The sequence below is a fragment of the Aythya ferina genome, assembly GCF_964211825.1.
Source record: "Aythya ferina genome assembly, chromosome: 1".
In the NCBI taxonomy this organism is placed as follows: Eukaryota; Metazoa; Chordata; class Aves; order Anseriformes; family Anatidae; genus Aythya; species Aythya ferina.
In genome coordinates, this window is record NC_140296.1 from 117,379,995 (window position 1) to 117,397,321 (window position 17,327).

Here is a 17,327-nt window from a genome sequence, read left to right on the forward strand (position 1 = left end):
CTTAAAACTGATTTATGAAGCAAAATTTAAGCAAAATCCATGATGAAGTAACCACCTCATTTGAATCTGCCTTCAATCATATTTAACTACTTGAATATCTGCCTACTAAGCTACAGAATGAACTGTTCTTTTTAGGTTTTGCAAACATGTAGATAAGGAGTTGTTGAAATTTTAAGGTAGCTTGAGTTTCTGCCTCAGATTTGAATTTGTGGATGACTCTTTCAAAAATGAATGTTGTCCTGCACAGAAGTCATGTCATAATTTATACATCCTGCAACTGTGTTTTTTTTTCTAGTTACCCAACTGAGTAAAGCTAAAATGAATACTTGAAGGAAAAAAAAACCACAAACTGCTAGCTGTAACTTCTGAATATCTGTATGGTCAAGAATCTTGAGACAGCCATCCTGCTTAAAACAAACAAACAAAAAAAACACACAAACACATAGGTAAATTAACTGTTCTTACTGCCACTATGATGGAAAAAGATTTAATAGACTGCTAGGTAACCTTTAAAACTTATTCCAGTGTTTGTATCTTACAAGTAATTATGTATTGAGTGATGAAATCGCAAGGGAAAACAGCTGTAAATAGTGCTAGAACATTATTTGTATATTTAGTGTGTTACTTACAAAGAATATTATTAGCACCTCAGTTTAATCTTTGGTGCATTTATTTATTTGCCCAATACACGGTAGGAAACAAGTGAAAATGAATTTCAGAGCCTTGTTCCCCACTGTAGAAATACTTTAACTGACTTGATAGCCTGTCACTTACTTAAAAACAAGGAAATAAGTTTGTTTCATAAACAGAACTCAACCAGGAATATCAAAGCGGAACACTGAATACTGTGCCTCATCTTTCAGAAGGGCATGAGGTTAGTAGGGAGTATCGTTGTTAGCTTTGCTGTTCCTGTATTTCAGAGGTTGCCTTAAGTTTTTCCTTAGATATCCTAAGCTATTAATTTAAGATGCTTACTATGCTTCCGCAACCTCTTTGATGTCAGACTGCAACTATGCAGTTGATATTATGTAATTTGATTTTTTTTAATGAAGTTCATGAGACCTGTCCATTTATAAAGTATAGTGATGAACTCTTGTATATAATTTGATCTGTACATGATGCTGTTTTTATTTAGTGTTAGATGTATAAAGTTATGGTTTCTGTCATTAAATAAACTAAGCTTTGCCATGAATTCCTCTTACAAACAACATTTTTTCCGGGGGGGTTGGGAAAGTGTTACAATGTTGTTCATTCCTCTTCAGTATTTCCCCTTCTATATTATAGGCAGAGACTTTCTACATCTACTCCCTACTTTTAAAATTTTACTTAAATTAACTTGTACAAGGAAAGGAAAACCTCCACTGTGTTAGAACATCAATCTACTCGAGTATGATGTTAACAAAACACTATGTTCATATTTGGATTAATCTGGCTGCAACACGTAGTAAAGGGGACTTTTCTCATTCACTTAAAACACAGTTCTACCATTAGTTCTACCATTTTTAGTTAAGAAGTTACTTCTCTGTACAACACTGACACACAGAAGGCAGCATCACACAGCACTTCTGTCTTGGCCTCTGCTCTGGGCAGTTGTCCTGTCACCCACCTGCCTGAAGGCTGAGCTGTACAGGTGCCTCCTGGCCTCTCCTCTTAGGAGCAACACTAAGGCAACATTGGCATTGCAGAAAAGCCTTTTTTTTTTTTTTTGTTGGTCATTGTTTTGTTGGTTTATGGTGTATCCCGATCGCTTAAGAGAAATGGTAAGACTTAGGGATATTAATGGTTAGCATTTTAGCATATTAACTCTTCTGCAGACCTATACAGGTAACTAGGCTACACTAGAAATACATAATTCAGTCAAAAGGGGGGATTCAAAAGGCTGTGTACTGAAGAAGTGATGTGGCCTACTAGTATGCATGTAACGGACTAACCATAGGTTAGGGCAGCTGCTGCTACCACTGGCTGTTGGGAACCTAGTGCCTATTAAGCACTTCTCCATTGAGACCTGTTCCCATGACAGCATGCTAGCTACTGTCTGGGTGGTTTTGTGTTTTTTTTTTTTTAAACTATAAGATGGTCAAAGGCCTGGAATGACTTCAGTCACTACCCTCACTCTCAGGTTATTGTCAAATACCTTTACAAGTCTACTGTGGCTCTTCAGCAAGCTCAGTAATGCTGTTCAATCTTGCCCCCATTTGAAAGGTTTTATTTAAGGGTACTATTCTTAGTAACAGGGCTCTGCTTTATAAATACAAGCATCCGCATTAAGTGTTACTATCTATCTGTGCAGTAGTGCAAGTTAGTGTTAATATCCTAAGCTATCTGCCAGCTTCATGATTACTGTTCTTTGTTTGCAATGCTAAGGTGTATGTATGAACACGAAAGGCTACTACAGTTAGACTTCTTTCACAACAGCAAAGGCAGAATTAGCATTTTATAACACCCTATTAGGAATCAACCAACACTTACACATAATGACTATGACTACAAATTACGGAAAGCTGGGGGAGAGGAGGAGTGATAGTTATGCCTTTATTATAACTTGCATTACTTTAGATTATTACGTTCATACTTCAGGGAAAGTATTAACACAGGCTCAGGACTTCAAGCTTCAGCAAAGCTCTCACTACAAAAACACAAGCACTTCATCTGTGCATCTGTTTCATTTGGAAATCCAAAAAAAAACCAACAACCAAAACCGCTGTCACAAGATTAGCAAGGGTTTTTAAAAATCTCACTGTACGTAACTGGATCAGAAAGTTCATATTTTAATTGCTAGCTGTGACAACCACTCCTACTTAGTCACCCTACCCTAAAGGGTAGCTTGCATATACAGACCTGTACTGCAAAAAGCATGCACTGTAGAGTTTAAAGGTTGACTTTGGTAACTAAATCCCTTGCTTGGACTCTTATCATGCCCAACTTTTAAATGGAAATTCATAGACAGAAACTTAACAAGGTTATATGCAGTTAAAGTGTAATAGCTCGAGGTTTATGCTTCTAATTATACAGATACCTATGCCTCTGCCCTGAGACAACAGCTCAAAGTTATTAAACAAGCACCTTTCCTAAGTAAACACTATGTAATTTTTAAGATGTGAATATGCAGCAGTTAAAGAACAGTAGAAGATCCCTTTATTAATAAAAAAGAAAAAATAAGGACTGTATTAATAGGATCAAGTAAAAAGCAAGTTGCTAGTTGTCCAATTTTTATGTTATTCTAGCATCTCATGGCATGGGAACTAGACAAATCACACTGATTTTGGAATGTAACCTTCCCTTCTGTAGGACCTTCATGGCATTTCCCAGTTCACAGGGTGTTAAAAAACATAATTAAAAAAGAAAAAACGAACACACATTTGCAGAACACCTTTTAAGGCTACTAAATATGCAGCCACAAAGCTTTCCCGAAATTCAGTTGCTCCTCCAAACAGATTTATGTTCTTATCTTGCAGCAGCCTAAAATGAGTTCTAGTGACCCCAGTGATTTCCAGTAACTTAAAAACTTGGTTTGCCTCTTCAGGAAGCAGAAGCAACTATTTTCCACCAATGCTGACTTTTCTTAGAGTCTCCTCCCAAGGAAAGCTTCGATAAAACTACCCACAGCATATGGAATTCAGCACACCCGAATGCCTGAATGCATCAGTGGCTAATGCCCCAGTGGACACACTACAACACGATAGTTTTTTGGTCAAAATTGGCTGAATATTGTAATTAGGTAATCTACAATATGACAGTTGCCATGGCAGTTTGCACTACTTGCAAAATATTCAGGATGTTAGCTGAAGATACAAGCTGCTCAGGTGCTAAGTAAAGCTTTACTGATAAGCAAGCAAAAGCTTTCTGAGTTAAAACTGCACAAGTTGCATGGATACACGTTTCAACCACTCACAGGCATACATACCTCGCTATACCAGGCAGCTGTCTCTGCAAATGCCCTGGAAGCACTTAAGATAGCTAAATCAGGTAGCTTACAATGAGTTTTACAATTCCTGAATTTCTAAATTAAAAAAAAAAAAACAAAATATTTCCCCAATACTACTATATTCATTCAAAGACTACGACTGTCATAATAGAAGCGCAGAACTTCAAGCGAAGTTCTAGCTAACATTTTCCTTGACAATTCTTGTGAGGTTAGTTCTTTCCTGCATCAGGCCCTACATTAAACAGACACCTTTGTCATTACAAGATCAAACATGTTAGGCACTCATTCTCCTGAGTGGATTTAGGCAATCCTGACTTGATTTTCTTCCACGCAACACTGAGAAGGAAGTAGAACTCATACCTGGAGTGAGACAGGATCTCTGCTTACCTCCAACTCAGATCTAGAAGTTGCTGCAGTCTCTCACAGGGGGTAGGATTACGTTCATTGACCATGCAAGTAAATAAGATAAATATAACTCTTGCTATGGGACTTACGTGAAAGCTATATCCTAGCACATCTGCTGTTCCGCCTAGCAGTCTCTTAAAGGATTCTAAGCTGAAGTACCACGAAACCTGAAATCAACGTCTACTTCAGCCAAGGATGTGGAAGACATGGTTGACAGTAAGTTAAATAAGAATGAATAGGTCTCAGTCATCCTCTTACCACAAGCCCCCTTTTGCTTTCTCCCAACACAAGTGACTGAGAAGGTAGCAAGTAACTGCTAAGGAGCAAGTTAAACTAGCTATTCACCGTGACTTACTACTACCCGATGGGCATTTCTTCGGACAAGCAGAACCACATATAATAATAAGTCAAAAAGCAAAACACTTCATTTTGTCTTGCCTAGCTCCAATAATCCCCAGGTCAGTTTTAGTGTATTTTTGTTGTTGTTGTTGTTTTGTTTTTGTTTTTTTAAATAAACCAAAGATTTCTGCTATGGAAAAAAAAAATAATGTATACATTTTTATGTTACGTTTATAACAAGGCTTTTAAAGAAAATAGTTACAGGTATTCAACTGCATCAGACTTCAAAAGAAAAAAGATTACACATACAATACAAAAATACAAAAAATATTTTTTAGAACGTACAAACTCAAAAGTCTAAGTGGTCAGAGCTTTCCTAAAATGAAATAAAAAAATACACTTGAAGATGCACTTTCCTTTCTGCTCTTGCAGTTTTAACTCTAGCATGAAGAGAGGCTTTAGAGACAGAATGAAAGCAATTAACATACTGAATTCTACAACCAGATCCTGGCTGAAATGAATTGAGTGGTTGACACTATCAGGTATTTGAGTCTAGAAAGAACCTTCAGTTTCTGCAGGTGTCTGTTGTCATTGCTGTCAGTTTTCATTATTTCTAAGTAAACAGTTCTGCTAGTAAGATGTTTTAAAACTATTAAATCCAAAGCAGACCGAAGTTTAGACGGTCCTTACCAGATTTAAAGTCTTTCAGCACTGTTCTGAAGTACACGAGCTAGGAAATTACACTGACCATGTCAGTATCGTTGTTCAGAATTACTGCACAAGGCAGACAGACAGAAAGAGAGCAAGTTATTTCTGAAGTTGACACTTCCTAGGAGCATTAGGACTGAAAAAACAACATTTTTTTTTTAACCTGATAGTGTCCACTGAAGTCACAGGCATCAAGGCATTTTGTTTTAAATAGCAAGACAGGGAAAGTGCATCTTAGATTTTTCATACTTAAGCAGTGAGTTACTGATTTTTGGTGTGGCTTTTATTCCTTCTAGGCATAGTAAAGAAAAATATTTCAACCAAATGGGAAACTTAATGTACATTATCTTGTCTTTTTGGTGGTGGCTTTTGTGTATCACTTATTACTGCTTTTAATATTAGTCTCTATTTAATTCACAAGGAAATGCTAACAAGCACTACTCAAGGCTAATGATTTAAGAGGAGCACACTGAAAATACTGATTTATCTTTGTAGTGAATATTCTTTACAGACTGTATCTAATATACAGACAAGGCCCATTTCCTTAGGATGAAACAAGCCACAGAATGTAACACATCCTACATGAAGTTTTAAACAAAATTAGAGCTAAGTTACCAGAGCCACTCAGAGCAACGTAATTCCTAGTTTGCAGAGACTAAACAAAAAGTTAACTGTAGGGAGAAAAAAAAAGTCTAGGTTCTTAATGTTTCCTGTTTAAATTCATATTCAAATTAATAGTCCAGTAACACTTCTAGCACAAACAATGCTCACTCTTTAGCAGTATTCCCAGGAGCCAACTGTTTCTCCTGTTAGGAAGAGGGAGCCAGAAGTGAGAATGCAAGAGCATTCAATGTTAACCTGATTAAAGAGACAGTAACCTTTTTCATCCACCTTAATCGCTGACAAAAAAAAAAAAAAATCTTAAAAAGGTACCACTCCAATTTCTTTATTATCTGTAACCTTTTGAAACTAATCACATGAAACTACAAAATTAGCAAATGCCTTGAAATCTGTATACAAAACATAAATTACCTCTAATTTCAAACTCAGTTATTAGTGTACCACTCAAAATCTTAAAAAAGTGGCTCCAAAGATAGTCTTATACCATTCTTAAAAAAGGAAACTGTTCCTTTAATGTTATCCCCTTCCCTCCCCCCAAACCTCAATCCACATCATTTAGTTATTTTCTTGGTCATGGATATTTCCAAGATGAGATTTTATATTTCGTTCCCATAGCTTCTGGTTGTCAGAAAACCCATGCTTTCCTTTATTGAAGGAATTTGGTCCTGCTGAGGTTGGTGTATCCCTGTGAAAAGCAAAAACAGTATCAGCTGAGAAAGTCAATTTAACTGTACTAATTGGTGCAACAGGGCAAGGGAAAACATTGATTTCATGCGCATCCTGCTGCCAGGAGCTACCACATATATCTTTCTTTCAGTTACATCAGGAGCCCTTGGCTTGGCAACTGTTCATTGGCCACAGAACTCATCTGTCTGTGGTACACCAAGAGAGCGAGGAGATGCGGCAGCAGAGGAAGCGGCAGTAACTGCTGCTAGCAGTGAAGAATCTGTTTTAAGGGCTACAAAAATAAAAATCCAAGTCTGCTACTGTAGAAAAAAATATCCACTGAGCAGCAGTAAGCCTTCAGGGGAGTGCCTTTAAAAGCAGTCTATTATGGTAGACTCTTTAAAATATATATGCCCAAATTCATCCCTCATTTAAGTGAAGCCTTCTCTGGAAGTATCCATGTTTACTTTAAGATTGACCCTACTGTGTCTCAAATGTGTGTCAAGAAAAAGAATAACATACATTTATTTCAAAAGTACACCAGCTATTATTCTTCCCTCTGAAAGATATAATCTTTTTCTTGCATGGGTTTAAAAAAATCTGAGCAGACTACATTATTTCAGGGCAATTCATAAAACGGGGAACTAGAAAGATATAAAGTTTAGTTTGCAAGCATGAAGACTTGCAATTTGTAGCTCTTGAATAATACTTTTTGAGAAGCAAACTAGTTTCTATTCAATACAGAATCAATTTATTCTTCAGAAAGAAGGCAGCAAGTATGATCCAAAGTGCAAATATAAATGTACAATTCAATCTACAGCTGAAATTTTAGATAAAATGTTTTGATGTCTGAAGAAAAACTTTTGAACCTAATCCATCTTTCTGTATTTGTAAACCATCTGAAAGACCTGACCTGAGCTGAAGAAACTCTTATGTGCTCACCCTTCTGCAAACCACAGCTGACCTACCTTCCAATATTCTTCATGCGCATCTTAGCTTCTGGAGGCATTTCTTCTGGTTCACTCTACAAAGGAAAAAGGAGTTTAGAGCCTGGCTGGCTGTCATCTTTTGAACATTTCAGTGATAATATGGGGAATGCTGTCCCACGGGAAAGCGATTTGATTTAGAACAAAAACACAGGTTCTACAAGGTTACAGAAAGTAACAAGTACAATTTCCTTTGATCATCTCTGTTCAAGATGGAGCAGCAACACGACGACAAAATACTCAAACTAAAAGGAGCACAACTTCTCTTTGGCTCCTTTTAAAAAAAAGAATAAATAAAATAAACCCAGAGAAAGCAACCATTAATTCAAATTATGTATATTTCACTTTCAGGGAGAAGTTAATTTAGGTTTAATGATTTCTTGAAACAACACAGTGCTGCAAAATTGTACATACTCAAGCAGAAAAACGAGAGATGTTTCTAAGCTGAAAGTTTTCACAATTTTGTAAAAACCTTGAATAATCCACTGGTCTCTGCCTAACTCTAACCTACACCAACAGGACTCAAAGTTGTGTCAGTCACTGCCTTATTACTCACATCTTCATCTTCATTGAAAGCCGCTGCTACAGAAAGCGTTTTTGGAGCAAGGGTTGGAACGGGCTCTTTAGGCTTCTGAAAGAGATGAAATGCACAAGGAAAGTAAGTCTACCAACTCAAAAAAAAAAAAACCTCCCCTTTTCATTTTAAATAATCTGGTAAAACAAAGTCAAGCATTTTCATTTAAACTGATGGGGGCAACAAGGAGGAAAAGTATTTTTGCTTTAATCAAACAGGTGAAGGTTTCTCTCCAATGAAAGGGAAAATGGCTTCTCATTTGTGCAAGATACTCTCTGAAAAGCTAGCTGAGCCTTCTCAGATTACAAGAAAACAAGCGAATCTCAACTTCCTAGCACACTGCAGGGGTACACAGCCTCTGCTGCATGACATGAACAATTAAACCAGGACTTCATTAAGTCATGGTGTTCAGAGTTTTACTACGCTACTGTTATTATTATACATTATTCTTTTGGAGTTTTCTTATCCATTAATGCCAGGTAGCTGAATATGTTTACTTTCCCATCTTTTAACAATTTAACAGCTCTCTGGCTTAAAACAATCCAATACTTTTTAACTAGTATCACTGCACATCACACCATGGAGGCCTGATAAATATAAGGCCCCTTGAAAAGCGTATTTTTAGATTTCCAGAAATACCCTCCTCTATTTCAAGTGTATCAGGCTACTTACATCTGAGTTACTTTCTGTCTTTGCTGTAAGACTACTAAAAGTGTTGAATCATCATTAACAGTTTGCTGCGACAGTACTACCACTTATCTAAATCAGTCATATACAGTGCATCCTCCATTTTGACTTCATTGGTTATCATTCTGTATACATTCGTATTTTGGAACCTGATACTGCAGACGAGTCCTTAGGCAACTGCCTGCAGCTCATCCAACAGCCTATAACGTGTAAATATTCTGTCATTTTTTACAGCTTTGACTCCACAGGAACAGGTAGCATACTAAGAAAGTACAGAAATGACTAAAAGGAAACCGGTTGAGTTACAGCACTGTCAAACCTGCTGCACTGTCAGTCACCCACTAAATGCAGGAAGCCAAAAATCCTGAGCCAAATTTACTGCCACTGGAAATAGCTTCCTACATGAGAAATCCAAGCTTGCTAGTAGCTCAGAAGGCAGCTCTGTTGATTCTTCCAAAGTCTGATTGACCTGATTGCATTTATACCCCAGAATGCTGCCAGCCCACATCTCCCTTCCATGTGGAGATGTAACAAACCACTCTTTTCATTTTTTGCAGATCTGTAAAATCCTGGCACTGCAGGTGCAAGCCTTTCATGATTATAGTCCAAACTGAATCCAGACAAGGGTTTATAACCTATTCAGCACAGTGGGATGTGGAAAGTATAAATAAACTTTATTAAAGAGAGGCAGCACCTGGCTTGTCCGTGCCTGAGCTAGTACAGGTCTACTTTCATAATAAAGAGAAGCATCAGATTCACATTAAAACAAGCACAGGGATAACCTTTACTGGACAACACGGGGCATAAAAATTCTTAAGAGAGGTCTCATCTCTTTCACATTATTTTAATAGGCTTCCCAAAAAGTCCTTCAACAAGGTTAAAAAAAGAGTGCACTAGGATAAATGAATCACACTGACCTTGCAAGTAACAAGCAAAATTATGAAGAACAAGCTAGCCTTTCCCATGCAAAAACATGATCTTTGGAGTGAAGATGACCTATTAGGCATCTCAGAGAGGACTTGCTTTTGTGCACCTTTAACCATCCCATGCAACGGAGCTCCCAGCTCTCATTTTGAAGTGGTTTGAACAGTTTAATGAGTCTCCTCATTTCCCTCAGGAAATTATTCCACTATCCAATCTCATTACAAAATTATTCTGTATGTTCAAAGATCTGCAGTTAATTTCCATCAAGTCTTACGCTTCCTGAGACAACTGACCCGGGATTAATCGCCTGCAAGTTCTTACATATGCAAAAGTATGCAGCCCTGCAGTGCTGTCTTTAACTTAAGTGAAGTCACCCGCATTTAATTCAAGACTCCTTCTGCAAGGAAGCCTCCCCACAGTACTTCCCCTTCACCTCACTTTCCTGAGAATTAGAAGTCCTCAGACAACTTACATTTGCTGCTAGTTTGATGGATATTGCAGATGTCTTCTTTGCTGTCTGATTGCCTATGGAAAATCCAAACTTGGACATTTTGGCAGGGGCAGGCTTTGTGGTGAAGTCTTCAGCTTCTTCATTAGCTGCCCGTTTCTCTGCGCTGCGACTCGAACTTTCCCCTCCATTACTGGAAGAAACAGTCTTAGTTTTCACAGGTTTTTCTGCCTCTTCTTCAGGTCCTGGTGAAGTCGAAACAACTTACCAAGATGAGCTATTTTTACTGAGCAGATTGATGGGAGCAGCAACCTCATAAAGCATTATACTTTGAGTGCAATAGGTTAGGTGTTTTTAGTGACAGCAGTTGTCACCAATGTACATTTAGTAGACAGCAAAATACAACGAGTAGAAGAAACCACAAGCACTCCACTACTTGTAAAGAACTTCTTGTGTACGAGCCAGGAAAACAATCTTGAAGCACCATCTCTTTATTTAGTATGGAAGTCAAAGTTCATGTAGTAAATTAAATGTAGATGACTAAATCTTTTTAGGGTTTAAGTTGCAACAGATAAGGTTTCACAATCAGAATCCCAATTCCAAATCTACAGCAGATAATTTAAGATAAATTTAATTCTACCCAACTTTTACAAAAACGTGTCCATGCCAGTCTCTAGGCTTGTCTGGCACAACTCTAAGACCATGGAAGTGACTAGAGTGAGGCCGTCTGTCTCAACCATGTTTCAAGTCACTGCTTGTCCACATCTCATCTGTATTAAATCTGCCAAGCTCTGCTTGAGGAAGGAATCAGCACTAGAAAAACATATATAGAGATTTCATCTTTTCTGGTTTTGTACAATGTCACAGAAAACATAGTAGCTGAACAATGATTCACAGAGGAAAAAGGACTCGAATCACAGTTGCATCTCCTATAGACACGGCTTCTTCAGCTACACCAAGGCACAAAGGTGTCCTTGGAAGACTCATGGTGAACATAGTAAACACTTCAGCAAAAATACATTTCTCTGCTGCTGCAATAAGCAAATCACTGCAGTAGCAGATGGGAGGAAAAAAAAAAAAAAAAAAAAAAAAAGCATGCATTGGAGAAAGGACAGGAAAGCATTCATACTATCAGAATAAGAAAAACTCTAACTAGCACCAGTTTCTCATCATCTGGAACGGAAAAAAGGACCCTCCACATGGTGCAAAAGCAGGCCACCAGGGAAGAAATTTCTTAGCACTGCTCTCTAACAGCAAAAAGCAGATAAAGAGGGCAGAGCAATGGGAGAGAAGCTAGTCTGAATTTGGGGTCAACAAGATTTCAGTTTTGAGGGGAAAAAAAAGGAGGCACACAATGTCAGGAGAAAGGAAAACCAGGGACATGAGGAAACTGAAATGAGAAAAATAGAAGTATCCTTCAATTTGGTGTATATAATTTTTCTTAACATTGCCTCAATTTGCAGTTTAAGCTTATAACTGCCCAATATTGCATTTTTTCAGGCATCCATTCACAGTGCATTTACTGCCTATCCACATCTATATATACATCTATATATACGTATATATATATTTCTGCTATTTCCCAAATCATTGGTATTGTCATACTAGCAGAATATACCCTTTCTACCTCACTATTCCAGTTATCACGATAATAAGTGATTGGAATAAAAATTCATTTATTATTCACCTTTGGGAAGATGACAGATCACTATATAACATATATACAACACACAGAGAAATAAAAATCTCTAACTTCACTCTATTCAAAAACAGTATTAGTCTGCACCACTAGAAATTTGACTCTAGATACAGAAGTGACGAATAAAGATGAAAGAGAAGAGGCAACATTTACACGAGTGACCTTGGGTACTGGCTGCTGTCTTAGCAGCGTTTTACAAACACCACTCTGCAGTGCTTTGAGAAGCTGGTTACAGCTTGTCCATGAAATCACATTAAGCAGAATATTAAGTTATTAGACTAATCTAGTTTACACCATAGCATGTAAGGTGATTTGAAGGGAGGGAAAAGTTACACTGGACTGAAAAGTTTGGGAACTGTGGGTCTAGAAGTTTGCCTCTTTGTAAGATACGACAATCGCAGCAGCCCAGATGTCAGGGCACACTGGCCCAGTCCAAGTTCCTGAGCCAGGCCACCTTGAAGCGAAGTTGAACTGCACTAGACTGCAGCTCACTGCTTTGGCTGTGAATTCTGCAGTACTGCTAAGCAAAAAACATCATGTCTAAGACAATCTAGGGTTGGCTGTATCAACTCCCACACCTGTTTTCTCACCCTTCTCTATGAAATGTTAAACAACCCTGGTCTCAAAATTAGGTTCTATCACCATTGAACTATAAATACTACTTTTGACAGGCTCTGCTTAGGACAAACTGTAGACTGATGGAAGAAATTGCTTCCTTACAAAAAACTCAACTTGCTGAAGGTGCTATAAAGAGCTCACGACAATTGGGAGAGTGTGGGAACAGTTGTGTCTAGAAAAATTATATTCCTAGAGCAAACAGTTATAAATGCACACGTATATTGTTCATTAAACCAGTCTAATTTCTCAAGCCAAGGTAGACTTTTTTTTTAATTAAGGCTTTTTAATTATTTCCTAGAAATCTCAGGTGGTCATTTTTCACCTACTACGAGCACCACTATTCTGAGACCTAGTCTGACCACTGCTCTTTAATGGATCATAGTAATCAGAAGCTGCTTCACGGATGAGTTTTCCTCATAAGTATCAAGCTAAGCAAGTGGACAACCTCCACTGCCTAGGTGGTCCAAGTGACAGGACCAAGAGGGCTTGGTGCAGAGCATCACAGGATATGTTGTCCGTGGGATTGTGACTGCTGTGCAGTGGGGATAAAAACATTAAAGAGTCATAATTAAGTTAACTTTAAGGGGAAAAAACTTGCCAAAAGAAAAACTAAATTGCTTTAAAATGTCATCAGTGAACGACACCTTTAATTAGGGCCAATGCACCATAGCTCGTTCCAGCACACCGAAGAAGTGCACAGGACAGCATGAACACCTGATATAGTGGTGCCGTCCAGTGGTTATATTACTAGAATTTAGAAAGTATAAAAACAAGTTAAAAAAACAAAGACAAAACACCAGGGTTTCAAGAGTCTAGGAACTACCCCAGATCACGTGTTACCGTTCATATTTTGGTGATCATCAGAAATGACATTCACTATTGAGACTACGCTAATTGGTTTACAAGCTTAATTTAATCTTTTAACTGATCAAAGAAGTGCCACCAGTTTCTAGATATGCTTACACCAAAAACAGCAAAGGGAAGCTCTAGATTTGCAAGGCCACTATTTTCTCAATTTTAAGTCATGAGGGGGAAAAAAAAAAAAAAAGGAGAGAAGGGAAGAAAGAAGCACGATTACAGATTTGAAGAGAACTGATGATAAGCAGTACACAACAAGACAGGAATATCCGAGTTAAGGTTGGAATAACATAAAATCAGACTGAAAACTTAAGGATTGATGAAATTGAAAGAAAAAAAAAAAAGGAAAAAGAAGGCCACCAAGGTGCTTAAAATGGCACACGAGGAACGTTCCCTGTATCTCTACTCGTACAAGTCCCGCAGCTGCTAAAAGCAGATCCTGAGGCGCCAGCAGCGCTGCGGCCGCACCGCTCCTGAGGGGCCGCGGCCAGCCCTGAGGCGGGCCCAGGCCCCGTCCCCTCACGGCCCGGCCGGGGGCAGCTCCCCCGGCTCCCCCCACCCCCCGTGGCCGCCGCCGAGCCCCCTTCCTTTCCCCTCCCCTTCCCCTCCCCGTTCCCGTTCCCTCCCGGGGCGAGGCGCTGCATGTTCACCTCCTGCGGGCTGCTGCGGCCGCCGCGCCTTGTCGCCCTCCGCCCGGCCGTCCGCCATTTTGTCCCCGCCTCCGCCTGCCGCGCCGCGCATGCGCGCCGCCCCCCGCGCAGCCACAGGGGCGGGGCTGCCCCGTTCCTCCCTCCCTCTCCCTCCCTCTCCCTCCCCCTCCCTCCCCGCCTTCTTCCCCGAGGCGCGGCGGGCGTGACGCACTTCCGGCGCCACCGCGCCTCAGGCAGCGCGAGCGCCTCCGTTTGGCGCCTCACGGCAGCCCCTGAAGGGCAGGTCCGCCCCCCCCCCAAACACACAACTGCACGGAGCCAGGCGCTGTGAACAGCCAATTTTATCTCCTTCCTCGCACGTTAATTCCAACAACGCACAAATAAATCCCGTCTGCCCCATGACACGGTCAATTTACAAAATCACCCCTCACAAAGGTCATCTCAGTTGGACTAACAATTGCATTTTTAGTGACAAAGACTCAAATACAGTTCCGCAAGTCCACAGAAACTGGAGCGTTCGAGGGTACAGCCTGCCCGCAAATACCGTTTTCTTCCTCAGCACTCTACTTTTGTGTTAGCTTCTTGGAGTAGTTCTTTGCAAATTGCTTTCGTAATTCACCCTGCCTCTTCCGAAGTTTAAGCGCGTTGACCAGGTTTAAGGCCGTTTTCAATTCATGCACAGGCTTGTTTACAAAGCCTGTGTACTTCCTCTTGGGAACAAATTCCAGAGCCTTCTTCCAGTCCCCGGTATCCTTCAGGGTTAATAAAATATGCATCATCTGATCCAGTGTGAGATTTTTGGCACCCCTACTCCAAAGCAAGTATTTCTCCAGCGGAAGGGCTGCAGTCTCCAGCCCCAGACGTTTTGCCTGTGCTAAAGAGACTCCTGTTCTTATACTCTTGTCAACCATAGACCCGACAATGTAGATTTTGTCGTGATCGAAAGTTTTCATGACTTTGGGAGAATCTGCAGTCAGATATATAAGTTTATTCTTCGGAAAGATATCTGTGTAGCACTGGTCTGTCACAGTTATAAGCAGTTTGCCCCACGCTTCTCTATAATGTTTGATAAGTTCCTTGTGATACAGGCTGTCATCTTTGAAGTTACAGAAGTGAATGTGGAATGGATCCATGGATCTTCGATTACAACTTTCACTCAATACTAACTGTCTCACTGTATTTGCTACTTCTCTGTCTGACATATCCTTTTCATAAGACATGTCAAATACTAGAGGTTGGCCAAAGATCATTGACTGAGCTACCCTCCAGTTGTATATTTTGTCCATAGAGCTGGTCCACAAACATAAAAATGGATTCCTCTTGGGCTCTTCAGTTTTTGAAGCGCTCTCCTGCATTTCTAGCCTCCTTTCCTTTCTCTCCTCTGTCTTCCTTTTCTCACTTTTTTTGTAAAGTTCTTTAAGATACAAAAATTTTAAGAACTTCTTTTTGGCTGACTTGGAAGGACATTCTATAAACGTTTTTAGCTGTTCTTCAGTGACATTTTCTGGAACCAATCTACCAGCTAGTCTCCACATCTCCAGAATCTCACGTGCAGCAGCCAAAGTGGAAGTTTCCTTAGGCTCTGAGGCTGTCGCACTGACTTCTTGCGACCCAGATTTCATTACTTCCTTCCACGCATCTAAATCTAGTTTTTCTGAGGGACTGCGTGAACTGCCCTCCTTCAGGCAATGTGATAAAATCAGAGTCCTACTGAGTGAAAACAAATCCTTTTTCATCCCATGTTGTGCAGCAAATGGAAAGACAGAATATCTTACGAGCTTTTTCAGAAGCATGTTAGCAGACTGCATACTTGGACACGTGCTGTGGTAAAACGCTTATCTGCAAAACAGCATAAGAGGTGAAGAAAACTTGTCAGAAAACTTGTCATGAAGAAAACACACACAGATAATCATCTTTATTAATGTCAACAGACAGTAAGTTGCTTCTTGGGGAACACTAGGAATTCCCGCTTCCACTATTGGTTTACTACTCTTTCTAAATAAAAATGATGTATGTAGTGCTGTCACGATTAGACGTGGTTATCTCTACTACTTCAAACAGTGGCACTTACTGCACTTCAAAATGCAGTCAGCCTTTAAGTATTGGCTGAGATCTATTTCCATTACTCCCATCATTTGACAAAGAAGAGCCTTTGCAACAAACGTAAGCAAAATGCCGCATATAATCTGAAATTATTTTAAAAACACAACCTGGTCTAATTTGCCTACACTGTGAAAATTGATAAGGTGCTTCACCTAGTAACATTTTCTGGAATAACTTTGTATTAAAGAAGATCACATTTTTGTTCTCTATTGTGTTAGAAAGGTCTATTAGCAAACTTTGGTACTCAAGTTTTTCCTTTTTACTTTAATACTTGCTTTTTAATTCTTGCATGCATTTCCACATTGCAGGTCACTGAAGTAGTGGAGCTACCAGTGCTATAGTTTTGCTAAACCAACGCTACTGCCAGTAAACACACACTTATATCCCTTGAAGCCCTTGTTCCTGGCTCTCTCAGCAGTGCAAACATTCACGTGGCCACACGATGAACCAAGTCAGTGAATTGATCCTACAGTCAACTAACCAGGTGGTGGAAAAGAAGAAAACAGGGAAAAAAAAGTGTGATCATCCCAGCCAAATGAGATTCCATACCTGATTTGCTAGACAGCTCCTGGAACAAAAACAAAATGAAGCAACAAAGAACTAGTACAGGAAATGACCATCTTCTTTCTTTTTGCTAGACTGCCTGTGAAACCAGTATCACTGCATAAAGTTAAGGACAGGAAACCTACAATGCCATTAATCTCACACACATTTGTACTTAAATGTAAGAGGTTTGTAGAAAGAAAAATACCAAAGAATGTTTAGTATTTTCCTTATCCAATGCAAATCTACTTAAGGAAGATCTGAAGATTCAGTGAATGTTAAAGGAAAAAAAAATGATTTGGCCGAAACATAAAAATTGGCTTAAGATTCTAAAAATATAATTCAGAATCTCCCCCAATAACTTACCACCTGAAAATAATCAGATGTACAGAAGAACAAATTAAACTTATTTTGGAATTAACATATAATTAACATACTCTTTCTGTGGCTCTGCATCTGGGCAGGTAAATTATTAATAAACATCTATATAAAAATGAAGTGCATTTAAACACAGTGGGTGATACTGGCAGTAGGGGGACGGTTGAACCAGATGATCTTGGAGGCTTTTCCAAC

At 39.3% G+C, this 17,327-nt stretch overlaps 2 protein-coding genes across 2 annotated transcripts; both read right to left on the reverse strand.

The window, feature by feature from the left end:
• Positions 1-6,307: 6,307 nt before the first annotated feature.
• PCNP (PEST proteolytic signal containing nuclear protein) lies at positions 6,308-14,198 on the reverse strand. The gene is made up of 5 exons (XM_084522414.1): positions 14,109-14,198; positions 10,308-10,528; positions 8,207-8,281; positions 7,633-7,688; positions 6,308-6,683 (listed from the first exon to the last, which is right to left on the reverse strand). The coding sequence occupies exons 1-5, from the start codon at positions 14,164-14,166 to the stop codon at positions 6,554-6,556; spliced, it is 540 nt and encodes a 179-aa protein (XP_084378540.1). The 5' UTR covers positions 14,167-14,198; the 3' UTR covers positions 6,308-6,553.
• A 235-nt stretch (positions 14,199-14,433) lies between these two features.
• Positions 14,434-15,916, reverse strand: TRMT10C (tRNA methyltransferase 10C, mitochondrial RNase P subunit; the record flags this gene model as incomplete). The annotated part of the gene is made up of 1 exon (XM_084522375.1): positions 14,434-15,916. One exon carries the CDS (start codon positions 15,914-15,916, stop codon positions 14,672-14,674), a length of 1,245 nt encoding a protein of 414 aa, XP_084378501.1. The 3' UTR covers positions 14,434-14,671.
• Positions 15,917-17,327: the final 1,411 nt, after the last annotated feature.